This window comes from Anas acuta, chromosome 22 (genome assembly GCF_963932015.1).
Source record: "Anas acuta chromosome 22, bAnaAcu1.1, whole genome shotgun sequence".
Classification (NCBI taxonomy): Eukaryota; Metazoa; Chordata; class Aves; order Anseriformes; family Anatidae; genus Anas; species Anas acuta.
Window position 1 is genome coordinate 7,663,459 of NC_089000.1, and position 27,993 is coordinate 7,691,451.

Genomic DNA, 27,993 nt, shown 5'->3' on the forward strand with positions numbered 1-27,993 from the left:
AGCAAATAAAACCATCGCTTCAAGTTACTGCCACCTTTCTGGCCAGCCTTGTACATCAAGATCACAGCAGCATCCCTCACAACACCCATGCAGTGAACACGCTGTATTGTTAACTAAACTGGGAATCTTTACGCTAGAAATGATGAATGGAGGATGCTAGTATCCTCCATATTCGTTACATCTACAAGGCAAAACGTGGCTGGAAGCAACTTGCACACCACTCAGTCATGCAGCAAAGTCAAATTATGGGTAATGATTTTTGCAGCCTGGGCCACAATCCATTGAAGGCACCGGTCTTGTTTCTATTCCCACAAGCCGTGCTTGAACCTCAGTGGAGGGGCAAAGAGGCACACGCGTTTGATCAACTCAGCTCCTTTTAATGTGATTTCTATTTCAGAACTGTTTCTTTTTATGCCCTCAAGTCTTTCTTGGCAATATCACCTGTGGCCTAATGTGACAGCAATGCTAAATTATATCTCGATGGCTAATTATGGTAATTAAAGTGAAAGTAATCAAATCAAAGTAACAGGCAAACTCTTAATAAAATGTCAAAAAATCTCTATTAATCACAGGGGTTTTTTCATTCTCATTTGAATGAGAAAGAACAAGGATATAACAAAAAGGCTGAACTTCAGAGCTGGACCTGGCTTAGAGGCTTGCCATAAGTTGAAACACACTTAAAAACATCCTGGATTACTAAAAATCAAGGGTTTTACCCTTGATAGGGTAGGGAGGGAGCCGCACAGTTTGGGCGAGCAACTCAGCCCCCGTCACGCCGAGGGTCAGCGGGCCCCGTTCACTTCTCCTCCGGTACCAGCTGCTCTCCCCGTCCACCCCCTCGCGGGTCACACAGTCATAGGATCCATGGCACCTCCCAGGAGGCGACAACGAGTGGAAACCAAGACGGAACCCCCCCCCCCCCGTCCCTCCCCGCACCGCCGGCGGGCAGCCCCGGCCGGGCTCCGCTCCCGGGGCCCTCAGGCCCGGCCCCGGCCATGTTTGCAGTCTCCAGGCAACAGCGCGCCCGGCCCGGCCCCGGCTGCTTTACCTTACCTCGCATCGGGGGAAGCGAGAGGCCAGCAGCTCCGTCAGACGCCCACTGCCAGGTATTTGTGCCCTCAGGTAGTTGTTTGTGCCCTCAGGTAGTTCTCTCCGGGCGAGACGCCCCCAGGGGCTCCTCCGCGGGATGGCGAGACCCCAGCGGGTGCATTGGGGCGAGCAAGGGGCTCCGCCACTCCGTCCTCTGCCCTAAACCTCACCCCCCCCCCCCGCTCACCCCTGGCTTACAGGGGGAAGGGGCAAATTCAGTGCTAGTTCCCTTCTCCCTTTCCAGCCCCTCAATGGCAAAAGCAGGGCGTTAAGCTGCCCCCTCCCTGACCGCCACCAGGACCAACAAACTATTGGTGATTAAAACTTTATCAAACTGGCATCATGGCCAGGGAGACAAAACCCAGTAGGTCCCACAGCCTGGGCAGCCAAGGGGCTTGTGCATACTGGCAGGTTTTGTGTGGTGCTTTCTGATTAACAGTGGTTAATGTGCAGGTGTGGACAGTTAATTAGCCTCTGTGGCCTGATTCTGCTCTTGGCTTTGCTCCACAGTAAAGGTCTCAATGACAAAACACTGGCTTTTCACAGGACTTTGTCTTGCTTGTATCTGTCAATTGGAAAGCTTCCTACTTCCAATTCTTTTCCTACTTTCCTACTGTCAATTGGAAAGCTCCACTGCCCCAAGCAAAACGAAGTTGTGCTCAACAGCCGCTCATGCTGCCTATTCTCTGTTTCACAGGCTCTAGGTGTAAATGCTGATGTGATGCTCCTTGGTGAAGCTACAGCTGCTCAAAATGTCACCTCAGAGGCTTGCCACGCTGCTGTGCGAAGAAGGGGACCGCCATCTAGCCCAGCAGGAGTTGCCAGAAGCCACTGCTTTCTATTTGGCTGCCTTCAGCTGCAGTGCCCCCGTGGCCATGCAGAAAGTGAATTCCCTAGACAAAGAGCTCTGGGAGAAAGTGGTAGCCACCTTGGAGATGTGGTGCAAAGACAAGAGTCAGATTCCCAAGATCCAGAGCAAGAACTTGGACGCTGTGTCCCTCAAAGTGGAAATAGCTGCCGCCTTTCTCTCCACCATAAGTCCTGACAATGTGGTATCCTCACTATTTAAATTGGAGACCCTGCTCAGACGAGGATGCTCAGAGGAGGTGGTGAGTAAATGCAGTACTCTGCTCAAGGCTAACCCGAAGCACTCGATGGAACTGCTGCTGCTGAGGGCGTTGGCATGGGTGCTGTCAGGGGCACAGATAAGGAAGGGAGTTGTGGACTATCTTGAAGCATTTGTGATGCATCGCACTGAGGCAGTGGCCTATGTGTGTACCAGGCAAAGAGAACACCTGCCACAGATCATCCAGGCCTTCTCTAATTTTCTTTCAACATGTCAGAAAGAAAGCCCAGATTGTAGATCCTTGGACCAGTGGCTGGGCAACTGCTATGACTTCCTGTCTGCAGTGGCACCAGATGATATCTGCATTTGCAGGATGCAGGCAGATTACCTGTTTAAGAAAAGCAAATTTGAGGAGTGCGTGGCAGTTTGTAGCAAGGCCCTTAAGGGTTTGTCAGCAGGTAATAATATCAGAGATGAGAAAGCTTTGGGTCTGCTCTTGGAACGGGCTGCTGCATATTTCTTCTTGGGTGGACGGATGCAGGAAATGATCCAGGATTTAGCAGAAGCCTTTGCAGCTACCCCTGCCCAGGCAATGAAACACTTTGAAGAGCTTTTCTCACCACCTGATACTGAGAAGATAGAAGAACAGGCTAGAACTGTCCTGGAGGTGAAGTTTGCAGCATACAGGGAGGCTGTGCGTGCTCGGCCTGAGCTCAGAAGCAATCATGGTACTGAACTTCTCCCTTCCGTGATCCAGACAGTCCAGTTCCTCCTGCACATCTCCCCAGGATCCAAACGTGAGCTCAGTGTTCGGCTGGCAGACTGCCATCTCCTGCATGGACACATCAGAACTGCCCTGGAAATCTGTGACCACCTCTTAGCAGCAGAGCAGAAAACATATTACAATACTCTGCTAGCATTGCGAGGATTCTGCTACCTCCACACTCAGAACCAGCAGCAAGCTCTGCAGGACTTTCAAAAAGTCATCGAGCATGATTCCCCGCATCCCAGCAGTTGTATTAAAGCCTTATGTGGGCGTGGACTTATCCGGATTTCTGGTGGCAGCCACTACTTGACAGCCCTGGATTATATCACAGCTTGCCAGTTAAAGCTGGAAGAAACCATCTTCACAATCAAGTCCTACGTGCCGTGGAACCAAAGAGGACTGCTGCTAAAGGTCCTCCAAGAAGAGGGACAGAAGATGCTCCAGAAGAAGAGGTACCCTGGAGGCAGCTCAGCCTGGGGACAGGAAAACAAACACAGCTGAACAGATTCCCAACAGAGTGGCCTGAGTAGCAGGGAGGGTTCTTGCGTCAGATAACCAAGAATAGGATTTAGACCCTTTTAAAGTGCTCCTAATTAAAATAAAACTTCATAGGTGAGGCTATTCCAGCAAAATACCTTTTGGCTGGTATGTTGTAAAGTGACAGGATCCACGTAGCCAAATCAGCTCAATCTTTATATGAAAGTTAATTCATGATACAACAGTTGGCCTGAGCTAGGAGTGAGCAAAACGCTAGATGGAATATGACAGAGATTTCTCCTCTAAAGGAGTTGTTACACCTAAAATAAAACAGATTTGTTAGTTCTAGCTGGCTCCTTTCAGTCTCAGCTCCGAATTGAAGGACATACTGGGCCACTAGATAGATTTCAGTATCACTGTTAGGTTTTCCTTTCCCATTGCAGTATCAGCTGCAACCACAGGTATGAATCACATGTTTTCAGCCTTTCTTTAGACCCACAGCTGCTTAAGAACATATTTTTATAAAGGGGGGGGGGTAATAATTATAGAATTAAGTGGCAAGAGATTTATGTAGTGCTGGATGTGGTAAAATGTATTAACTGTTTTGATACTAGACTGTGTCTGAGCTTCCAGATGAGACAAAGAGGCTCTGTTATTGTTAGCATTTTACGTGAACCTTTCCTTTTCCTTTCTTTTTTTTTTTTTTTCTTTCAGGGATGCCCTTGGGGTTTATCAGCTGGCTTCTCTCTTGGTGGAACTGGATCTTTCTGATGAAGCATCACAGATCCTTTGTGCTGATGCTCTGTACCAGATGGGCTGGGTAGAAGAAGCTCACAAACTACTTTTACTGTCACTCTCCAGAAATCCACAAAGGTCTCCCATCCTGGCTAGACTCGCACTTCTGCAATTGAAGAAGGGTTTCTTGTATGATGGCAACCAGGTAAGGAGCACCTGGCTAGCAGGGAGAATGAGAGACTGATCAGTGATGGTATGGTGAATGGGGATAAACAAAAACAAACAAACAAAAAACCAGCAGCTCGAAGTCTGCAGTTTCCTTTCTTGTGCTTGAAGCTGTGGGTGAAATTCCAATGTATTGATTCTCCTACCAAGGATTACAAAGTTGAATTACCAGCTTCTGCCATCAGAGGGAACTATTGCATTTTTTAAAATCCCAGATAAATTTTGCTAGCCAAAAAAGTTCTCAGGTTTTGTTGTCACCATTTCCTGGGAAAAATAAAGGTTTTGTATAATATGCTGCCTTTGGGAAGCTATTCATAAATTTCATGACTTTATTAGAGTCAGCAGGTAGGCCCTGGAAATTAGATTCTTATCTGCAGCTTCTGCTACAACTTCTGGATGGAATATATGTCACCAAAATTTTTTCAACAAAACATTTTTGATCAACTTGCTTTCTAGCATCCAAAATAGAGAGCTAAATAAGTTCTATGGCAGTCTGAACAGCTGATTCCAAAGTAACCAAAGCAGCATTACTATATCCACTACAATGATTTCCAGATTATAAAAGAGATAATAATTCCACATAATAGAAGAGATTCATGGTGTATGGCTAGACCATAGCCAGCACCCCAGTAAAACATGGAGAAGCACTGGGAAAGAGCATACTTGTATCCCTAGACAGAAGTATTTCTAGCTTTAGCAGCTCTTAATTTCATTTATCTTTTCATGCCAGTCTATCTTTTTCTCTCCCATTGTTAAGCTGCTAAAGAAAGTGATCAAAATTGGCGATACCTCCTGCCTCCTGCCAATCATGGACATTTTCAAAGATGAAGATCGGAAGCTGATGGAAACTCACTGCCGTTTCAGAGCACTGACTATCTTGAAGAACAAACAGAGGGATGCTGACATCAAAGAGGCCATTGCCTACCTTTCTTTTGCCATCATTGCTTCAGGTAAGATTATGAAGCTATGGGTAGGAGATGTATTTCTATGGGAAATCACATCAGTGGGTATGCAAACAATTCCCATCCATCGTTTCCCCGATGAGAAGACTGAAACAGTAGACTTACATGTAAGAAGGTAAAAATTAAAATAAAACACCCTTTTAGGATTAGCAGTGTAATACTGTTCTTTGATGGTACAGGAAAAGCAAAGTAACAGAGGGATTTTTTGGTACTTGATGCAGGGATGCAGTTTTATCACCGCAACATATATGTGCTCAGAACACAGGGAAATATCTCAAGGAAATCCTGCAGAACTGCTTTCCCTTCCGTGATTTTCATCAAGTAGCTGCACACAGGTGACTGAAGCAAGGCTGAAAGCTGGTAATTGCAAGAAAAGCCAGAGATTTTTGATCTAAAAACATGGTTTTCCCAGAAAGTCAAACTTGATGTAGAAAGAGATGAGAGTTTCTTCTAAAACACAATTGTTTCTTAAAGAGGTTAAAGCCAAACTTCTGATAAAAGAAAGGTAAATTTGGTCCCTGTGAGCACTTAGTCCTTAAAAGACTGTGAATGAGGGGCTACTTCAGAAAGTCATCTAAATGAAGGAAATCCTAGATTCAGAAGAAAAAGGAAGCACTTATCCCATTTATTTTGTGTAACTGTTAGGGGAAGTTTTATTTTGTGTAACTGTTAGGGGAAGTGCTAGCTGATAAGCAGTGTGGAAAAGCTGCTGCAACAGGTTCAGCTTCAGCCCATTTTAGATCAGCAGTTTTGAGGTAGCAGGGTCCTGTTTAGCCTTAGTGTGTTACAACAGTTAGTACCCTGAAAATCCTCCTACCAGTGAAATTGACGTGGTATCTCTTGTTCCTCATAATGAGCATGCTGTAGATAAGTCACTGCAGCAAACAACCTGCCTTCATGTTCCAACACACCAATGAATGTGTGGTTCCAGTACAAATGAGTGAATGCACCCACTTACACGCATCATTATCCCAGCTTTTCCTAAGGAGAGAGATTAGGCTGATATGGAAATGCTTCTGGCATGTTCCAAGCAAAACCATATTTTTATGGTAATCTGCCTTTCACTCTGAGCAAATGTTATGACAGCAGCATTGAGAAGAAGAGACATTGGTTTATGAAAATGGAAAAGAAAACTGTTAATTGCTTTGAGATGGTTCCATTTCACAGCCTGTGCATTCCAGCTTATCAACCCCCCACCTGCTAGAACAGATGCTTGTTAAGAAATAGACATTGTCTTTATGGGAACCAATTGATAGAGCTCCAGAGCGATAATAACCTTTAGTACAGAAGTTTTGGAGCATATCAGGAGGGAGAAAAAGCCTCATTACTGTAAAAGAATTGCTAGGGGCCTGTCTGCTGGCTCATCTCTGCAGGCAGCTGTGCAAGATGCTCCATTTGCCTGATAAAAAAAATATTTACAGTGGCACTGATAATTTATCATCCACTATTGAGATGCCACGTTTATTGATTGCAGTCCTGGGCAAATTAAGATCCTCATCAAAAATGCCTTGAAAGGAAGGGGCATATGGATGGGGGAGGGATGCACACTGCATCCAGTGGATGAAGGGACCATACTTTTCATGGATAGCTTTATGTATTTTATTTGGGCAGCATGTATTTGAAAGCAGAGAAAAATAATCTTATATGCAAATTCCGGTGCAAATGAAGTGTGGAAGTAAATTAGACAGTCCTATCTGGATTCCTGTTCTATCCAAAACAGCGTGTACCTTCTGACTCTACTTAATTAAAACAGCCAAATGGCTTTGTGCTTCCATCCTCACGTACCTTCCTTTTAGAGCCCTCTTCTCTCATTTGTGCTGCTCCTATTCCAACACACCAAAATCTCCCAGGATTACTTCTAATGAATTGGATCCTAATCCAGTTCAGATCCTTGTGTAGTGGCTGTGTTATTGGTAGGTTGCCTCCTTTTGTGGCACATTAATGTTGTCTGTGGAGACAGTTGTGATTGTGGGATAGATGTGGAGATGTGAAGACATGCCCTTTTACAATAAATAGCCTCATCTTACTTTTACTGCATTCCATCGCAGCATTACTGCGCTGTTTTTAGAGGTCCTCAAGAATAACAAATGGCAAAACTTTCCAAACTTCCTCAAAAATTGACAGAAGCTGTTTCATTACACCTGGAAAATGTATAATTTCTCTGTACTATCAGCTGTGTGAGTCTAGGTATTCCAGAGAAGGCAGAAAAAAATCGCCTGCATGTTGAGTGTTTAATAATTGCAGGCCACTCCGTTTGCTTCCTTTCACTGTTTCTGAGGAGGCTCGCTCTTGCTGAGACCTTGAGGCAATCAGAAAAGCAGTTGTGGCTGTTTGAGAAGAGATAAAGTTTATTGACATGTGTATTTGTTTTATTAGAAACCAGGAAGCTTTTGAACTAATTTAGCAGTGTGATTTTATGATTTTGATTCTCTTTTCCACTCATTTTTTTATTGCAATGTTCTTTTGGCTTGTTTAATTAGACTGAAGGCTCTTTGAAGTAAGGCCTGTGTTTGTAGTGTGCCTGGCACAGTGTGGTTCCTGTTCCTGTCTGGAAAGTTAGAGTTCTGTCACAGTAGGACAGTTACAGTTATAAATCAGATTGCAGCCATACATTTATTCTCAGCAAAGTGCCCCAACTTTCTGTAAACCCTATTAGAACTTTTTTTTTTAATTCCTGTGTATATAAATATTATATGCATGCATCTTTTTAGTGTTTTCCAGAACTGATTCTTCTGTTTATAGCATGCAGAATTTTTATTTTTTGAAAAATTATCTTAGTGGCAACATATATGCCCTGACTAGGATTTTTGCCCATACGGCAGCCCAGACATTTATTATTATTATTATTATTCCAGACTTGCCTGTCGCTTATTAGCCTATAAAGGTGCACTGGTTTCTACTGTCAGCCATCTATCTGTAAGTGAGAAACGTACACCACAAGACTCAGAACATCAGAGCAGCCTTGTATTTGTAAGGCACTCCTGAAAACACATCCAAGACTTCACCAGTGAAAATCCATTCTTTGGCAGAATTCTACCTCTTATTCCACCCTTGCCACAGGTCTAAATAAAATGCTTACTTTTCAGCCCTGCAGTCAGCACTCCACAACCTGTACATGTATATCTACTGCATCATTTTCACTTAGCCTATTTGAAGCCCTTTGGTGGGGCTTAGTAGTCTGTACACAGTGGGATTTTACTGCACCTTACTTTAGACCATTAGACTGGAGACCTTTCAAGTAAGCATGGCTGCATGTCTCTTCCAGGTGGCTCTGCTGAAGACTGCCTCCTCATCAGGGCTCAGTGTTACGGGCGCCTTGGTCAGAAGAAAACTGCTATTTTTGATTTTAATGCCGTCCTAAAGGAGGACCCTGGGAACGTTCAAGCTCTGAGTGGACGTGGATTCGTTTACCTTGCTCTGAAGCAGCAGAAGGTATTATCACTGTATTGATTTACTGGTGAATTTTCTGGCAGTATTAAGCAATATCAGTGTAAGATACTACAGGCCATGTCATGGACTCACTGTAGTCAAGAGTTTCCTATAGAATTTGCTCAGTGAATGCCCTTGCTTTGGCTGTGGAACAGCTGGCAACTGAGAGAATTAAAAAAGATAAATAAAACAACAAATAGCTATTGTCACCATTTAATTTTTGGTCTTGTTTCTACATAGGAGGCAGTACAAGATTTGATCTCGGCACTGAAGGCAGAGGCAGGAGCAGTGATCCCAGCAATCTTGTCTTTAAAGCATGAAGCCCGGGAGCTGATCGCTCAGTGGCTTCTTCAGCATGGCAGGACTGTGCTAGCTGAGCTTGTTGCTACTAAAGACCTTTCAAAAGAAAGGAGGACCCTCAGGGACCTTCTTGTGATTGCAGGAGCACTAATCAAAATTTGCAAGGATGCACAATATCACATCTTCTATACAGACGTTTTGACTGCAAATGGTAAGCACTAATTCTTTACATAGCTCATCAGAATAAGTGAATGATTAGTGAATTCACAAAAAAAATATTCAGTGGCAATGGGAGCATGTATTTATTTTATAGCACTTCTTGAGAGAAGCTTGCAAAAGTTTCAGGAGAGGGTACAAAGTAATTATAATACCCTTAGATATGAAATGTGGATAGTCTGCTTTAGTAAGTTTATTGATGTCTCTTTCTCCCTGTGGAATGGGTTACATGCCTTGTACTGGTGTTAACCAACAGGAAGGTATGAAGAGGCCCTGGTTCACCTTCAGGAAGCATTTGACCACTCTCGTGCTGATGAGTTTGCTAATGCAAGACTGGCTGTGTTACAGCTGAAGAAGAGGAACATGCCAGTGGCAGCTCACTCATTCAGCATCCTAGCGAGGAAAGATGAAAGGGAGCTGAGGTTTCTCCTGAACTTCGTAGATGCTAAGCAACAGCAGCATCTCTCTCAGGTACAACCCTTTTTTGTTGCCTCATCAGTAGATTCAGCAGGGAAAGAAATGGGAAGTAACAGAAGTACAGAAGTATTTTTTACAGGAAGTGTACAGAACTATGTGGGAAGACCATTTATCAGAAGAATGACATACAAACTGGCTTCTTTCTCCATCCTTCTCTCCAGCCAGTCAGAGTAGATTTGAGAATTTGGATTCAGCTTCTTTCATTGCAGTGACCTTGCTTCAGTCTCTAATAATTCATCATTACCACTTCTTACCACTTGGGGGAATTTCTTGCTGGTCTCCCTAGCACGCAGCCTGTTTAATCCCACCACTAATATGCAGGGGTTGTGAGGGAGAGCTAGAGATTTAACAGGATCGTTGATAATATTGTACTCTGTATGAGTTACATGGTGCACGTAGCTGACTAATGGGGAAAGGGAATTCATGTTTTGTTCATTTTCCTGCTGAGATGAAACTGAAGGTTCTGATTCAATCACATAAAACACTTCAATCCTTTTTACTTGTGTAACTTCAGAATTGTAAATATATTCACATTTTTATAAAATGCCTTCGAGGTTGGGGAGGTTTGGTATTGGTTTTCTTAGCTACAACTGTTTGACACAAAAGTAGCATGTTGCTCTAGTCCCATGGAGTATTTATTTTCCCTTTTTTTTTTCTCCACATTTTGCCCCCAAATTGCATCCAGCTCTGAGAAAGCATCTCCAACAATAAGGAAGGACAAGGTCAGATTGATGGTGAGCAGTTTTAACATTCACTCAGGCATCTGCAATTCTGATTACCCAGAAGCTCTGTGTTCTGAGAATCAGTTTGCTTCCTTTTATTCAATTTGTAGATTCCGTGTACCCTGGTGAGAAGCTATATTGTTATGCTTTCTCCCAGGTTATAAAACAAACAACATGCTGATATACTAAATGCATCTAGAGAAGAGTACTTTATATGTATTTTAGCAAAACAGCAGGAGGATATAAGTAAACAAGTATTAATTTACCAGTCCCTAGATAGACACCATTACAGAGAAAAGAGCCCCTTTCTTCAGAATAATGTAGAAAGTTCAGTCTTCTGGGGAAGAGTTTGGAGATCTCAGAGCCAATTTGCAATCTTTCACTATATAAAGTTGATAAAGGTACATTCAAGAATGTGTCTGTGAAGGCCCTGAGGAGGCGTCTACAAATGAAGATAAGTTTTACAGCTGAATTTCCCTTGCTGCTACATCACTCTTCCTGTGTGGAAGTCTCACAGCTAAGTCCGTCCATGCTGCTTTCTGAGAAAATGCAGAGGGATTGTTATGCTGACAACGAGATAAAAAAATGTGTACAGTTTAAACTGAATTGATGTGTTAGGAACTCACTGGTGGTACAGATTAGTGAAACCTTTAAAAGAGGAGAGGCACTTTTTTTTTTTTTTATCAGCTGCAGAATGGTCTGGCATTTAACCCCTTACTGGTGGCTTATTTATCATGAAAGATTTCTCCACCACACGAGAGACTAGGGGCGTGGAGGTGGCTGGACTGATTTAAAGATTGGAACTGAATACCTGTATTGCAAGTAAAATAAGAGTAATTTTCTTAATCATTATTCTCAGGCTTTTTGTGCAAACCAAGTAAACATTTGAACTCAAGCACCTGGGGTCTCTTTCTATATTCTCTAATCTGCAAAGATTACTGAGCATGATTGTCTTTATTACTGATTAGCCCAGAATCAGTAATGGTTGTTGTGGTGGCTTTTTTTTGATACACATTTTGTGACGAAGGGGATAGATATGTACTTTGCTTGGGTGGGGAAGGAATTGGCTAATTCACCTATACAACATAACAAAGGATCTTTCTGGTAGGACTTTCTTTTGCCCACAAGGTTATTCCAGTTTGTGTGAAAGGAAGATCTCATGAAAGCAAAGAGCTTAGAGAGAATTTGTATCAAAAACCAAGTGTCCTTACTGTGCCATGGCTCCTAACTACACTGCAGGGGGAGCGTGTTCTTTCTGTTACCTCCATTTCACAAATAAGGAGACAGAAACACAGAAGAGTTTAGGGATTTACCCAGTGTCCCACAGCGTGTCTCTAGCAGAGCAACGCTTGGAGATTAAGGGTATTATAGAAATGTATCGTCATTATCCTGGAGTCTGGTCTGAAAAGGTAAAAATAATCCAACATGAGCTGCATAGGAAAGGGTGGAGGAAGGAGAGCTCCTTGATGTACTACTTTTTTTTTTTTCATGAAAACAAAGTAATAAAATTCTTGCATTATTTATAGTCCAAGGGGTCCCATGATAAGGAATCTGTAAACAACTGGGAGAGCCGCATGGGAATAGGAATCTGAAAGACTTATTAAACTCCAAAAGGTCAGAGGAAGGGAGTTTGCTTGCTGCTAGTGCAGCTTCAACCCTTCTGTTTCCTATGTCAGAGGTTAGATGTGTGACTGATTGCCAGCTCCTTGCCCTGATCCTGGAGCTGCAGGCTCTGTTGACATGCCATAGGCTGTCCAGAGCTGATTCCTACAGAAACAGCCTTAAAAACGATACAGCCTGTGTCTAAATTAAGCCCTCAGCAGAAGGCATTTTGAGGAACTGCACAATGAACAACGTGATCTAGAACTTCAGAATTTCTAGGAAAGAGCTGTTCTCATGTCAGAGAACATGCAGATGCAGTTAGTTCCTCCTCGAGCCCCTGTTAAAGTCCCACCACTAAGAAAACACCTGCACCGACTAGTTGCTGTAAAAACACTTGAAAGGACAAACTAAATTTGCTACTTTTTAAATTGTATTCAGAGATGTGATGGTTTTGGACAGGCTGCCTTCCAATTTATGGCCAGAATTATTAAAGCCAATGATTTACACTATTTGAGGAAAGGTCCTACCTATTTCTACATGTGGAAGCTGAGAGATTCTCTAATAGAAACTCGTTTATGTATTCATATTTGTCATTTTGTGGCAAATTGGGGTAGAGTTCTTCCCAAATTGTTAGGAGTGGCTAAATTATTTCATGTCACAGGTCTGAGATGAGTTTCCCAGGCTGACCTGCAATACTGTTCCATTTCACCGGGAACCTGTTTTCCTTTGTTGCATTAAACATCAAGCAGTGCTAATCTAAGCCATTAACATACAAAGACAAGGTAAATGGGCAGACTGGAAGAAGACCTGAGATGGACTTTTGGAGAGTGCTCAAGCACGGCTACTGAACAGTGGCTGGGCTAACTAAAGTTTGGGTAGCCACCAGCACCCGAAGGCAATGTGATATCCCCTGGAATGGGACTGATGACAACATTTATCCTGTGCTTGGGCTCGGCTTGTTTGGCTCAGCGCTCTGTAAGACCTAAGCTGCTGGTGGCAGTCTTTTTTATAACTTAAATATTCAATCCGCTGCAGCATGTTAAAAGCTTTGTTTATTACCAATAAAGGGAAATAATGAGAAATCCATTTGAGGCAAATAGTTCTAATGGAGTTTTCTTTATTGACTTTTATAAGCCTAAAAATTATGTGGCTCGCTCAGCCTTCTCTATTTTCTTGTTGTTGTTTTTCCCTTCAGGTAATAGCAGATAGTTCACGAGCACTTGAGATTGTTGATGAGCTAAGCCACTAGTTGGCTGTTTGTTTTGTTTGTTTGTTTTCCTGTAGCTTGGGGAACCTTTTCAGTAGAAACCATATTTCATTAATAGCAGGTGTGGATATTTGTGGAGCAGTGCATGGGGCTAACTCCTTACTGACCAGAAAACACAATTTCCCTATAGTCACCTGTTAGAACAAGCTGTGGCAGAAATGTACACACATACACCCTGGCTTCTAATAACAAATATTAACTAACTTTATGTCAACAGGTAGCAGTGCAAGAAGGAAATGTGCTGATTAAAGAATATCGCTATGAGAAGGCTCTTGGTTATTTTACCCTGGCTATCTTGACAAGCAGAGATAATCCACGATACCTCCGACAGAGGGCTGCTTGCCTTATGCACCTGAAAAAATATGACAAAGCTTTAAAAGATATGGAGAAAGTAATCCAGAACCATGGCTCTAACAGTCTGAGAACACGAGTTCAGGACCACTGTTCAAAAGGACTCCTGCTGTTGTCAGTGTCAGAGGAAGAAGCAGCAGTTAAGCAGTATATTGAAGCACTGCAGTTGGATGAATCTACAGCATTGTGCAGCATCATGAATGGTCCTGGCAGTGGAACTTTAGCCAGAACTTTCCATAAGATTGCACAATACAATTTTGAAATGCAGCATTATGAAGAGGCCTGGAAAATCACCGATTATGGCCTTAAAATTGATAAAAATAATCCTGAACTTAAGAAACTGAAAACAAGACTCAAGCGAGAGGCATCAGGCTGTAGCATACATTAATTTATCCGCTTGGGAATTTTCCAGTGACTGTTTTTTCTCATTTGTTTGTAAGGCTGCAAGAATAAGGGAACGACGAGGAGCTCATGACAAATATGGAATGGAACATGGCACTGAATATGGCACAGCAAGGCTAGAAGTAGAAAATTTCAGATAGTGTAACAAAGCTGATCAAGGGAGCTATGAGAAAAAGGCAAATGACATTCAGTCTTCTTTAAAATTACTGTGGATGTGCATAAGCCTTGTGAAGAATGTGTTCGTCTGGCTAAGCTGAATGATTCATTCCCTAACACATGGATTCCAATCATAGTGGAGGGAAGCAGTCAAGTAGCTTGCAGTTTATGAAATAATAACCACATATTTCCTTGCTACTTATCTGATTAGCTTTAACACATACTGCTCAACTAGCTAGTCTTTTTTTTGTAGGCCAAAAGGTTTGCTCAAAAGTAACTTTTGTAACATGTTTTTAAGTTGTGAAGCTACACCAGTTAAAAGTCCCGCTCCTGAATGGAAGAAACTGCTGTCATATTCCAATGGGTTTGCAATAATCAGCACCAGCGTAAGGAAGTGGGGCAGTATAAATGCAAAGTAAAATGTTCTAATGTCCCAGGCAATGTAAGATGAAAGATGAGATCCAGCATAGATGAAACATCCAACCTACTGACTAACACCTTGCTTTCCAGGGGACAGAGACAGCTATACTACAGACAGGTGAGTGTGGGCTTCTTTCTTTCAAATTCAAGAAAAGTTACTCTGCTTCTAAGCCTACTGACATTGATGAGTACTTCTTGTTCCTAATTGGCATCAAGATGCTATAGGGAAGTTTCTTTCCAAGTGTGAAATTATGTCCTTAAACAACTTCCAGCTACACACGCAAGCTGAAGGAAAGAGCTGCTGATTTTTTTTTTAAATAGCAATTAAGAAAGGAATTTCTCCGTTTCATACTGATTTTTTTTTTTGATACATAGTTGTTTGAGGCTTTGAAATTCTTTAGCTTTATTTTTGTTTTGGGTGTTTGACTGGAATAATAAGCCTCTTTAAAGCTTCATGTTTGCTGTTCTCCTACCATTTCCTCTTTTACTGGTGAGTTTGATTCAATACCAGTTGGCTGATCTTTTTCTCTTGAGCAATTTGATCCTTCAGTGGCTTTTACACCGTCCAAATAATGTGCTCACCCTGTTCAGTCTCTCCTTTGCCACAGTTAGCATTGCAGATGTTGTATAGACAACGCTGAGAGCATGAGGTCTAGACACACAGACACTCAGTTGCACTCGAGTAAAGTAATTTCATTACAGAGAGACCAAGAATCTGGTTCTCTTCTGAGTTATCCATGCTGACAGTTAGGAATATCAACACAAGGACTGAAGAAAGAGTCAGGGTTGAAATCAAAAAGAAGAAAACAGTAGCCTACGGGATTAATAGCCTCTCTGCTGAGAGAAGCAGAACCAACTTTCTGAATTTTAGTATGTCATTCATAATGAACTGAAATTTTCATAAAGACCCAGGTCTTTATGTTATGTAAAAGTGGGTTAGCTTAGTTTTCCAAATTCACCCCTATAAGACTGCTGTAGAGCTATACTGAGGAAAAAAATGCTTTCAGGTGCCTAAGACTGCTATTTTTTCAAGCACCAGGAAGGCATATAACTTCTTATCTGTTAGTCATGGTCTAGATTAATGGCTGCTTCTCTCAGTGGATCCAAACTGTTCTCATCAGCATTTTTATTTGTTTCTTTTATCTTCTCTGTCCCCTTTCTGTGCACATTAAACCACCGCGATCAAAGCCCTTATCTCTGTTTGTGCCTAGGCTTCTGATTTGTTCTTTATTTCTCCGTTATGGGCTTGCTCTTCCAACTAATTTCTTGGAATATCAAATAGATCTTTCTGATTAGTCACAGTGAGAGGGGTTTGATTAGCAGCATCGCTGCATTATGCATGCCTAGCACAATTTCACACTCAGCACAACCCATTCTGACACTCATTTCCCGGACTCCTGAGGAGCAGGCAGGATTAAATGTGACCCATTTATTTCAGCTACTGCCCAGCCCATGCACCTAAGAGCCAAAAGCATGCCCGTGCCTTCATGTTCACATACCTCCACCACTCTGTTGCTGTGCTTTGCCACAAGACAGTATCTTGCAAAAAAAAAAAACACAAAACACTGAAGTCCTTGCAGAGTACTCGGCATTTTCTAAGAGACAGTCATCATTACTGGCTGTGGATATAACTCTGAGGCTAATTGTGATCCTTCAGGCAGTGCTAGGGAGGCCGTGAGGACCATTTGAGATGCCTTAATAGCATCACTGCTTTTGAGTCTGGCTCTAGCCAGACTGCTGCAATGTTAAACAAGCTATCACAGCAGCCATCGGAGAGGGCACTGCTCCCACTAGGGAGCTGGCTTTGGCTGTTTTCCTTTCAGCCCAGTCTCCCCCGCCAGCAATAGTTATGCACCAGAAATCCATCAGTACTTCTCAACAAACATCTCCCTTCCAGTCCAGGCCGATAAGTCTCATTCTTATCTGATGCCATGCCCCTTCTCAGGGCCTGGGACTGTTCGGTGGAATCGCCAACCATCTCATTATATACGTGCCATTTTCTAACAGGATATTTTTTCCACTTCCAGACTGAAGAATCTGGGTAGAAGAAACTGTAGTAAGTACTTCTACATGTTTTTTAAGGGTATGCTGCAATTTGGAAGATTATGGAGCTGTTTCCAACTGCTTTGAGAGGCGTTACTCATTCTGTGCCTGCAGCTGATGGCTGAAATTGTTTTCAGAAGGAACTATTGTAATACCTGTTCCTTGAAAGTCTCTTGTGCAACACACTTCAGGAAATTCTTACAGCATGCTGGTGTAAACGTTGGATAACTACAAAGAATTCGAGCATAGTTATGAGCCAACACTAGAGTAATCAGTGTTCAGAGTAATCAGTAATCAGGCCTGATCAACTGGTGTCAACAGTGGAACTGGATACCAATTTATGTGAAACCTACATTCATCCCAAGGAAACCTTTAACACCTGTAGTTCATGCAACTCTGAGCTATATGCAGATACTACCAAATATCCCCTTGCTCCCTCTGAATTTCATTTCTTTGAAGTTTTCTTCAACCTCAGCAATGCATCAGCTAGGCTGTAATAATTGCAGTCCATCTACATGGGGAGGCAGAGAAGCTGAAAGAAGACTACCCTGCTGCACCTCGTCACCAGGTATTGAACAAGGGAGTCTTTGAAAGCTTGATTGTTTCTACACAAATGATCGCTTGCCAGCGTTGGCTTCATAAAATATTCAAGATTTCTTACAAACACATAAAAGGGATACCAGATGTGAGAATATTTGTTGCACACACACGGTTATATGAGCAAAGTTTCCTGACTTCGTATGCCGCAGTCAAGCAGGCAAGGAACGGTTTAGAAATGATTGGTTGGGATTAAATAGTCAACTGGAAGCTTTTCTCAGAGCTCAGACAGAGCTAAACTGAACTTTTCTGATTTCAAAAGATCATTTTTTCCTTTAAACTCATATCACCCCCATTGCTTTTTCAATTTCAGTTACTTAAGTGCTCCTAGGTAGTAAGAGAATCAAAAACATCAGCAACTGATCAAATGCGTTTTTGAAGCTGACATATTGCCTGGGAAGTCATCTTCCTGACTTTCAGTTTAATCCATGGAGCTTCCCAGATTTACATCATGGCGGAAATGTGGCTCTGGCTTACAGCCACACAGGCCCAGTAACTTTTAATGAGTTTCTGTGTTTATAAGTGAGGACATTCCACTTGACTTGCAGAGGCAGATGTTTCACTTTAATGACAGCTAATCTAAAAGCCATTTCTTTTACTATCATTTCTCTGCAGAAGATTAACTGTGTTATCATTGTACTGCTTCTGCATCAAGCAATTTCTAATTTGCCAGGGCTCTGAGGAGTCACTGCCATCATTAATTTAATGTGTTACATGAAATTATCACTGGCATTGTAGCCTGCCTTTGGAGTCTTGGCTATTTCAATCATATTTCAGCTAAACTAGTCCATGTCAGGACCCATTGCTTCAGTCAGCCATCACTCAATGACACCTTAAGGATTACTTTGAAGGCGCAGCACTCCAGAGCTGTGGGGTTTAGGATGCTCTTTCTCTTCTCTCCTGTACATGCTATGGCTTCCACAAATGACTCTTCCATATTAATTTGTTCTGTAGGACACCAAAGAATACTGCAGACCTGCACTTGCCTCACCGATGTGTACACCTCTGACACCCCAAGTACAGAACCAGTGGTTTGTTTGGTCACTGAAGTACCTGGAGGGCAGAAGAGGAGGATGATATCACCGTTGGTAGTGTTCACCAACTGAGAAGCGGTGAGGACAGGTTGGGAACAAATTGCTGTATAACTTTCATTTACAGTTTATTTCAGAAATTTTACTTTGGGCATATGATGCATGGCCAAGACCTACCACAGACCTTGACAGGTCTACTCTGTGGTCCTGAGGAGCACCGAGTACTTGTTCGGTGTGCAATGCAAGGCCAAGTTTAACTTCCCAGGTTAGCTGTGGGTGTAGGTGTCTCACCATTCAACCCGATCAATTTTGTATTTGTACGTTCCCTACATGATTCCAAAAAAAAAATCAAGTGTTAAAGAAAATAAACTAGCATAAGGATTTCCCACAGATTGTAAAGGAAATTAAGAACAGTATCAGGTAGGTTTACGTCTCATTCCTGAACTGCGTCACAGTAAATGAGAAAATCTAGCAGTAAACCCAGAGGGGGAGTATAGGAGAGAGCAGGAAACACAGGAGGAGAAGGAAGACTCCGTTCCATTCCAGTTCTGCATTTTTTTTATGCCCCTCGGTTGTACTTTTGTCTCCAGGTCAGTGTTGTGTATGCCTAATGCGACCTGGTGGATATACTTCACAGGTGTCACGTAGCATGATGCATAGGGATCTGAAGTCACAGGAGAGACACAGTTTTAGATCCAGATCAGTAGTGGATGAAATGAAAAACAGACTGATTATTATTTTCCTACTTAGAATGACCATTTTATGGAGCATCTTGATTGCTTAGAAACCTCAGATGTCATATAAGATTCAAACACTGGCAATATACTCACTACATTCTCTAAAAATCACATTAAAATCTTACAATATTAGGAACATCTTTGAGTACTGGTAACAATGTAGGGTTAGTTCTTTTAATACAGAGTTTTAACAACAGAAACACTTATACTTCACCATTTGCTTTCTATTTTTTTGCAACCTTGCCAACATTATGTTTGCAATGCTGTTTCTTTTTTTCTCATGCATCATTTGTCCATTCTTGGGCAATAAAGTCTACTTACTGAAGAAAACAGGTAATTATCCATCTACATAAATTGCCCTTTATCCACATCATTAATGTGTTTGGATGTTTTAATTGATTGCATTCTCGACTGCTTTGGATAGCTAAAATGCCAGCTAATGCCATCCAATTAAGCCTCCTAATAAACCTGACTGATGAACTGCAATATAATCACACATCAAGTAGAGATGTAGGGGGAAATGCCACAGAACTGACAGTTTAGAATAGACTGTGTTATTTTGAAAGACCCAAATCACTTCTCAACAGTGAAGCTTCTAATTGACAGTAACTGGCAGCAGATCTGGTATCCAAGACCCGATTCAACCCACCTTTCAAGCACATGCTTAAGTCTGTTCCTATTTACAGAACATTTTTGTTTGTTGCTGACTTTGGTTCCTCCCAAGAACTTCCCCTATACTTGTCCTCTTCCTTCCATAATATTCTATTAAAAATTTATTTTTGAAATGTTTTTTTTCCTAGACTTTTTGAACTGTCATAGGAATGTATTCAGCAAATACGTGAAATATATTACCCTGAAGAAGGTAACATGTTGATAATTAGTACTAGGTAGCAAAAAGGCAAAGAAGATATTTAGACTTTTTTTAAAAATATTTGTTTGTAAATAAACAACACTAGATGAGGCAGATATAAGTGAAATAAACTCATACTAAAAATAGGATGTACGCTTCCATCAGTGCCCTGCAGGCAGCTCACCCAAAGATGGCATGGTGTCTGTATGACAGCTCTGGAGGTCTTTTTCTAGGCTCAGAGATTGTAGATTTAATGGAGTAATTTGTGTGAAATTCTCTGCTCTATTTTGCCAGATGCCAGACAAGACATAATGGTTCCTCTGGCATCAACATCTATTAATCTAATCTTGACTTTGATTCTCTGTGTGACTTTGTTTCATCTGTAAAATGGGGATAATCTTCTATTTCAGATGTTTGTCCTCATCTCTCAGCTCTGGGTACAAAATACTGTGAAGATGCCATGCTATTGCAAAAGAGCTACAGATTCTCATCAAACCCATTCCCCAATCAGTGATGCTAGTAGAGGTCACCCCTATGTTCTGCCTCTGATACTGCACACTCCCTTGTTTATTTATTTGCACAGCTCTTTGGCAACAGTAAATTCAGAGCTTTAGCCCTCAGTGGAAACAAGAATGTGTCCCTGAGCATCCCACTGTATGCAGCCTGCTGGGACAGATGTTGTGTTTATGTTGTAGACATTGGCAAGGGAAACAATAAGAACATTTTGGTTCCTTCTTACAGGCATGGCACTGCCTAAGTTTGTTTCTGAGAGTGAGCTATACACCAACCCAGTAGTACCAAATGGGAAACTAACCACAGAGGTGCATCTAGAATCCAAATCCTTTCCTACTGGGCACTCAGGTACCTCTCTGCTTCTCTGCCAGGGTCCATTCCTGATGTATGGCACCTCCAGCAGTTACTCTGTGAAAGAACTGACCAGATCTCTCTACCTTCGTCTGTGCTGCAGCTCTTGATACTACAGAACATAAACACCAGTTGTTCATTCAGAACACAAGCTCAGAACATCTTCAGCCTGAATGATGCAAGTCTTCCCAGTTTCCACAAGCAACCTAACCATTGGTGGGCATGCGGGAAGGTGAGGTGTAGGTGAAAATGGGATGTTTGCTAAAAGTTAGGCACATGTATAATCATTTTGATAATCCAGAACTTCACACTATGGATAGTATTGCTAAAAATAAGTGTAAGAATTTATTGAAAAGTTGGTTTTCTGTGTTTAATTAGATGATACATATGTGGTATATGAATTCATATGACTGATTGTATACTCTACATTTTTCAGTTGGTCTGAATATCTTCCCTTTGAGAACAGAACTATCATACTTAATTTGAAAGATACAAACAATACATGGTTAATGGATATTACTGCTGAAATTTTGTGTGTCTTGTAGCTGGAAATCATTTCAAGTAAAATAACTTAAATTCATTTTGTTTGCAGTCTGTCTTTCCATGTACCAAAATAAAGCAAAGACATGCCTTTTAAGTCATGCACATCTATTTTTAATGACACAACATTCTAAAATTCTAATTGCAATATTAAGCACTACATGGAAATTAAATGTATGGAAAATCAGGCATTGCCTTCCAGAACAAGTCTTCCTGCCATAGACACTTTCAAACCTCTCGGGAAAGAATTAAAGCATGTCAAGTTAAACTGAGAACTGTCCTAAGATTTACTGTAATAGGAGAGACTTTTCTAAATGCTAACAAGCTAGTAAATCATCTTGTCCCATTAAGGACAGTACTGGTACTGCCTGCTGCACTGTCTGTTTTCTCCAGTCTAGATATAAAATCAAGTGATTTCAAATATGGTGGAAAGGGTTAATTCTCTCTGATAAGTCTCCAAGCAGAGCATTTAATTCATTGGGCATTCTAATCCACCTCTGTGTGAGTGAACGTACGAAGGAAGAGAGAGAGATGTAGTCACAGTACTTTGCAAGACCATTTCTTGGGAAAAGCCTTGTTAAAGAGATTAGTGCTAATCACAAGAGTAAGTGCTTGATTCTGATTGCCAAAAAATGTAAATATTCTAATTATATTGCAGAAGCTACACAAACTACCTGCCTTCTACAGCTGAAAAACAGTCTCCACCAGGCAGAGGTAAGACAAGTTCTTATTTTTACCTGTTTCTCTCTGCAGAGTGCATGCAATTAGAAATTAATTGCAGAAGCCATTGTCTTTTATACCTAATACCACTGATGTCTGATTTTTTTTTTATGATGTTCAAAATATCATTGTCTCACAAGGGAAGAGTTTTGAAACACAATCTAAACTTGGAGGTTTTACTGATTCTAATCTGTTTCAGATGTGCATCCACTGGGGGTTATTTACTCTACACACATCTGGTAGCCAACCAGCTATGAGAAGATATTTGAGCACTGTTTTTTCTGTTGTTTTGTGTTTTTTTGTTTTGTTTTGTTTTTTGTTGTTTTTTTCCTGTTAGTTGACAGATAACAGGGTTAGGCTGGCTCTCAAAGACAAACCCATCATTTTAAGCACAATGAGTTATCTTCTGTAGTCTGCATCCCTGCTACAATAAATCACAGGGTAGCCATCATTCTAGAGTCATTATTTGTGCTTATTTATGGAGGATTAGGCTGTTGTGGTTTTTTTTTGTTCGTTTCTTAATATCACCCTGTAGCTTCAGACCGTCTGTTGTATTTAAGGAAAGTGTATATACTAGACTAATTTCTGCCAGTTTCTTAAATACTCCTTTCACTCTTCAGAATGCAACAGCATAGACTGAGACTGTGAGGTGAAGGAAGGTATTTGCTAACACTCTGCAGTATTGTGCTATTGCATACTGCTTTGGTTACTAAGCAAAATAGTGATTTGGATAGTAAATCTATTCGTTGTATACACCTTGGGGCATGGGAGCTTTCTTATTTACATTAAGTCACACACAGAGAAAAACATATACATCTTAGTACCTGTGTAACCTGAACATTAAAACCCAAGTCACAACAGAAATGAGCTATCATTACAGAGTTCTGGTTCTTTACTGTCCTAAAGACAAACAGAAAAGTAACAAGAGTTTTAATGCAGTTTCTTGGAAGAGTTTTACAGTACTCTCCATACCCCTACTTTCTCTCCAACAGATACAGTGGAATTGGTAACTGAAAAAGAAATGAAAAATATTTCACATGCAACTGATTTCAGATATGGTACTGGACTTTTACCTGATATGGGGATAGAAACACCTCCAGGGATGGGGCATCCACAGCTTTTCTGGGCAGCCTGTGCCAGTGCCTCATCACCCTCATAGTAAAGAGCTTCTTCCCTATATCTAATCTAAATCTACCTTATTTTAGTTTAAAACCATTCCCCCTTGTCCTGTGACTGCACACCCTGGTAGCTCTGCATGCTTTAATGTTCCAGCAATACTCAGAACAGAGCATTTGGCTGCTTCAGGAGATCAGATGTGTAAAAAAGTTGGATTACTTGTCTGTTTTATGCAACTTGAAGGAATAGCTTTTCCACTGCTGCTAGCTACAAGCAGCTCATGCCGAAGGGAAGCCTTTAAGGAACTCCAGAAGTTAGCAATTGCTTGGTGCTGAGCGACTGCATAGAATAACTACAGATTGCACCATAACGCCAAAAGTTTCTCAGTGTTTCCACATTCCCACAGGAGGCTTGGCCAGGGCTGCTTTGGCATCTCTAAGTATTGAAAATGTTAGCCACGGATGTGAATTACATTGCAGGTAGCTGCCAAGGCCAGCCCCTTGTAGCTTCCCAAAAGCTTCTGCATTAACCACCTTGTACAGGAGTGATGGCACAAGAAGGGTTGCATGCCCACTTCACCATAAAGGCTTTGGATGGCTGCCTACGAGACAAAGATTTATATGTGACCTTTTGCGTGCATTCAGGGCAAAGCCCAGAAGCCTGGCATCAAGAGGTATGGGATTTTCTCTGGCATCTTAGTGTGCATCGGTTTATAGAGAGATACAAAATGTGATAGTTGGGTACCTTGTTTCCATGGGAACGATACTTAAGCCACATCATACTAAGGATGATGTCAGCACCACGTCCTGCTTGGGTTTGATCACTTCAGGAGGTTGCAGTGCTTATACACTTAGTGTAGCTATTTAGTGCCAGCGGGAGAACCCCCAAGCACCAGCTGCTGTATTATTCATGCCATCCCTGATTCTTAGAGTATATGGAGAGCAGCAACATCTATTCAGATGACTCAGCCCATTCAGTTACATCAATACTAAACACAACAAATGTTGTAGTATAACCTGAGTAAGTGTCGGGAGAAGGTCATAGCCAGGGCATTGAGGAATGACTGCAAAACTCCGGGATGGGAGGAAATGAATTAGGTGATGTATTCTCATACAGTGCTACCACAGGAGTTCTGACATACACATTACTGATGGTAAAGCGAACGCATGCACAGAGAAAAAAAGTGCAGAACCCCACACAATTTTTATCTGTAGAAAAAATTATTTCTGAGTTGAGAGTTGAAGGTCAATTTCACATCGTGGGCAAGTAAGACATAGCAACCAAACCTCTGGGGAAGGTGGTTGTAGTATCCTTGAACGCTATCTTACTCCCAGCATGGTGTCTCAGGTATAGCCATGGTTATTACAGATTCCCCAAGGAAAATATGAAAACAAAAATACTCCTAGCCCTGAATCACGTACAGTCTTCCAAGCAAGTGAGGTAAGAGCTAGTCTGTGCTGTCTGGGCTTGAGCTCTCTGACTATAAATTCCTCACAGACTTGAGAAACTTTTCTAAGGAAAAAAACAACCTTTAATAAAACCTCCAGACTAGGTTCCTCCCTCTCTACTAGTCTTGGAACAGTTCTGTATTGTTTGGGATGTCTTATGCCTGAGGAAGTACCTCTTAAATAAACAGTCTTATGTGGGGTCTTAACATTCACAGTAAAAAACACCCTAAAAGGAGGCAGTCGTCCAGATTGTCTGCTTAGGCCCCAGCCCTTCAGGGTCCAATTGAAAAATATTAAAAAAAAAAAAAAAAAAAAAGTTACAAAGCAAGCAAAAAGGGAAAAATCCTTTCAAAGTAGCCCAATGTAAACAGCAAATGCCTTATTACTTCATGTGTTTTGAATCTAAATTGCTTTGGGGAAAAGACAGCATGTATCCCAACAATTGCAAACCCTACTGTTTCTCAATTTCTGGAAAAAGAAATCCCCAGATTGATGTTCACCCTTTAGAATTGATGGTACTTCTCCTCATGCAGAAGAGAAGGACTTTCTTACAGCACAGGAACCTAAATGCTTGTCTCCAGCTTTCCCATCACGAACAGAAACATCTAATAAAAACAAGACACATCAGCAGTAAATCAAAACCCCTCCTACTGTCTAGTATTGCTGGCTCTGTAGCTACAGACAAATGTTTTATAGCTCATGTCTGCCCTTGAAAGCTTAATCACCAACCAGAAGTGTATCATGTCCTAATCAATAATGCAAACAATGACAAGATACTTTCCCACCCAAGGACCTTTAAAAATTATTCATCTCCCCACCTTCCGCATGTCTATTTTAAGGGCATAATCCTGCGCTCACACATACTCACAGCTCCCTTGTCTGCCTTTAGGAGTAGCTCTCTGCTTGCCTCTCCTAAGGGGGGAATTTGCCCATAGATGCGTCAAGTAGAAGAAAGAGAGAAATATTTCCCCCTGAGTTTAAAGATACAAAAGGATTCTCCCCAGGACCGTCAATATCAGATTTTCCCGGTGTATTCCATCTGCAAAAGTGCTCAGGGGATTATTTCACTGATATCTTAACAACAACAATCAATTTCACTTTTAGGTTCAGCACGTGATTTTTATTGGCTTGCTGTATAATTTAATTAGCTGAAAGCATGCAGTGGTGGGGTGCTCGTTCATTGCAATGATTGCTCCTAAGCCTCTGAGCCTTTCGGCTGTATCCACAGCCTCTCCTGGCTCTCACTCCCTGCCAAGCAGTCTTAGGGCTTCCAACTGACTTGGTTATACTTGCCTGGCCAATACAATGTGTGTATACCTAAGACACTTAAAGTACAGGCTGTGTTTGCCAAATCAGTGCAAATTTGAATCATAAGAAGGTAAAAATAACTTTTCCCAATAGGAAAATGGAGCCAGTAGTCAGGTAGCTCCTTTACATCTCTGCAACAACTGTAAACTTCTGGATATCTGCTTGGGGTAGTGTACTGCTATTGCTTACCCAGGTGCAAACTTGCTATAGAAGAACATTTAAAAAAATAATTTATCACATTCTCTCAGGTCTTATTCTAAACTTACTGATCAATTTCCTCCCTTTTTCCATATTCTCTAAACAAAAAATTAGAAGGCTCAGCACTACTTAAACAAGGGATGCCACCCACTAGATCAGGTTGCTCAGGGCCCCATCCAGCCTGGTACGTGCTGGAAGACTGATAATATAAGCATTTTCCTTACAAATACTAAGAAGTTTATTTCAGAGCTAAGCTACACAAGAGAAATAAAAAATATTTGTCACTGTTGACTTCCCAATCCAAAGTTCAGATTGGCCTACAATAAGCTCTAGGAAAAGAAAGCCAGTGCCATCTGCTACACCCGAAGTTCCTTTTATTTCCTACTGGAAACAGGATACCTTTTCCTCTGCTCTGTAAGGAAGCAAAGCCAGAAGAGATACAGGAAAAGATTTTTGATATAGTTCCCACTTTGTCCCAACATAAAATAAAAAGGAACTGCAGGATTTTGTTTATGACTGGCAATATTTTTCAATGGAATCCCTGAATTATCTGGGGATCTAGGAGATATGTGTCCTTGGGGCTCATGCAGAACGTCAACTTTTGGCCTTGATCATATCATTCGTTAGAGCTGTTTCTTGGGTCTTCACAATTCCTCTGTCCCTTGATTATATGGGGAGCTAGTTCCTGCACCCAAATAGTAGGCAGTCTGTATCCCCCACAGCATTCCCAGCCTCAGACACCACGTTAATCGCCGTGCTTATGATAGGCGTGCATAGAAAGCAGTAGGCACAGAGATCTTATTCTTGGCATCTTGATTCTCCATCTGTCAAACGGGCAAAATAATGCCCTTTGGTGTAGTACTGCCGCGTTACAAAAATAACTACGTTGAATCTGTGAGCTGCTTGTCTACTGCAGTGTTATGGACCTGAACTACCCAGACCTTCCTGAAGGCCAGCTGCACCTCGTGGTAACTACGCAGTAAGGAGATGGAGGATTCACACACACAAGCAACTAATCTTTTACTGGATGTGGAACCCCCTTCAAACAGAAATAAGAGATCTCTTAAGTCACAATTAAATTTCTAGCTCTGGTCTTCTAAGCAACCTTCCCTTCTGTAGCTCCTTTTCACATATGGCCACCCAGGATCTGCAAGTACATCATTTTTATTTTTTTTTCCTCCCAGATCCTTGTGTTCTTAGACTCCTCTTCAGATGGAGGGATGAGAATAGCTGCCTTCACACTTGACAGAAGCGTAAGATAACTCGACTCTGAAAGAAAGGCACATTCTCAGACAGGTTTTAAGGCAGAGCACTGACTAGAAGAGGAGGCTCAGACCCCTGGCAGAAGAAACTGGCATTCATTGTTTCCCACCCCATTCAGGGAGACAGGTCTGAGCTCATATTCTTGGAACATTTCATTTGTACATTCCCAGCAAACAGCACTGCCTCAAAGAAATCCCTGCTCTGCCCTCAGCCCCTCCTCCTTCCTTCTCAACACACACCTCTCCGGTCAAGAGGTACCAACCTTCATTTATATAGGATCAACTTTGGCAGGACCAAGGGGAAAAAAAAAAAAAAAAAAAAAAGAAAAAAAACAGAGAACCTGCTTCTCCCTCCATTACAAAGTCAGTTCTGGAAAAGTGTAACATAAAACCTAAGGGAAATCACATAACCACCCTTTTATTGTCTTATCCAGCTGTTACATAGATTTCCAAGGAGCAGCATAAGAGAAGTTCTGTGCCCAGCCTGCACCTCTCCATAAATCAGTGTGTTTTCAAACTAGAAGCTGTTTCCCTGTATTACACTGAAAAGCTGCCAGCACTCTCGGAGCCAGAAGCTTTCAATAGGTTTGCACCTCTCTAACTTCTCATTCCTCCTC

At 41.7% G+C, this 27,993-nt stretch overlaps 1 protein-coding gene and 1 long non-coding RNA gene across 6 annotated transcripts in view; one reads left to right on the forward strand and one right to left on the reverse strand.

Moving 5' to 3' along the window:
• The window catches only part of LOC137843366 (uncharacterized), a 109,087-nt gene that overhangs the window by 60,571 nt on the left and 20,523 nt on the right, over nucleotides 1–27,993 (reverse strand). For all 4 annotated transcript variants that reach the window (XR_011089465.1, XR_011089466.1, XR_011089464.1 and 1 more), the window contains exon 2: nucleotides 1,054–3,394. This is a non-coding gene — a long non-coding RNA (uncharacterized lncRNA). The remainder of the gene's footprint in view (nucleotides 1–1,053; nucleotides 3,395–27,993) is intronic.
• TTC34 (tetratricopeptide repeat domain 34) lies at nucleotides 1,842–27,961 on the forward strand. Of its 2 annotated transcripts, none has more exons than XM_068658490.1 (12): nucleotides 1,842–3,373; nucleotides 4,113–4,338; nucleotides 5,116–5,308; nucleotides 8,586–8,752; nucleotides 8,990–9,260; nucleotides 9,522–9,736; nucleotides 13,551–14,780; nucleotides 16,690–17,273; nucleotides 18,257–18,424; nucleotides 20,805–21,016; nucleotides 21,983–22,038; nucleotides 27,299–27,961. In XM_068658490.1, the coding sequence occupies exons 1-7, from the start codon at nucleotides 1,842–1,844 to the stop codon at nucleotides 14,070–14,072; spliced, it is 3,126 nt and encodes a 1,041-aa protein (XP_068514591.1). In that variant the 3' UTR covers nucleotides 14,073–14,780; nucleotides 16,690–17,273; nucleotides 18,257–18,424; nucleotides 20,805–21,016; nucleotides 21,983–22,038; nucleotides 27,299–27,961. The 2 variants fall into 2 exon arrangements, with proteins under 2 accessions (XP_068514591.1, XP_068514592.1); XM_068658491.1 differs by having other exon boundaries at nucleotides 18,257–18,414.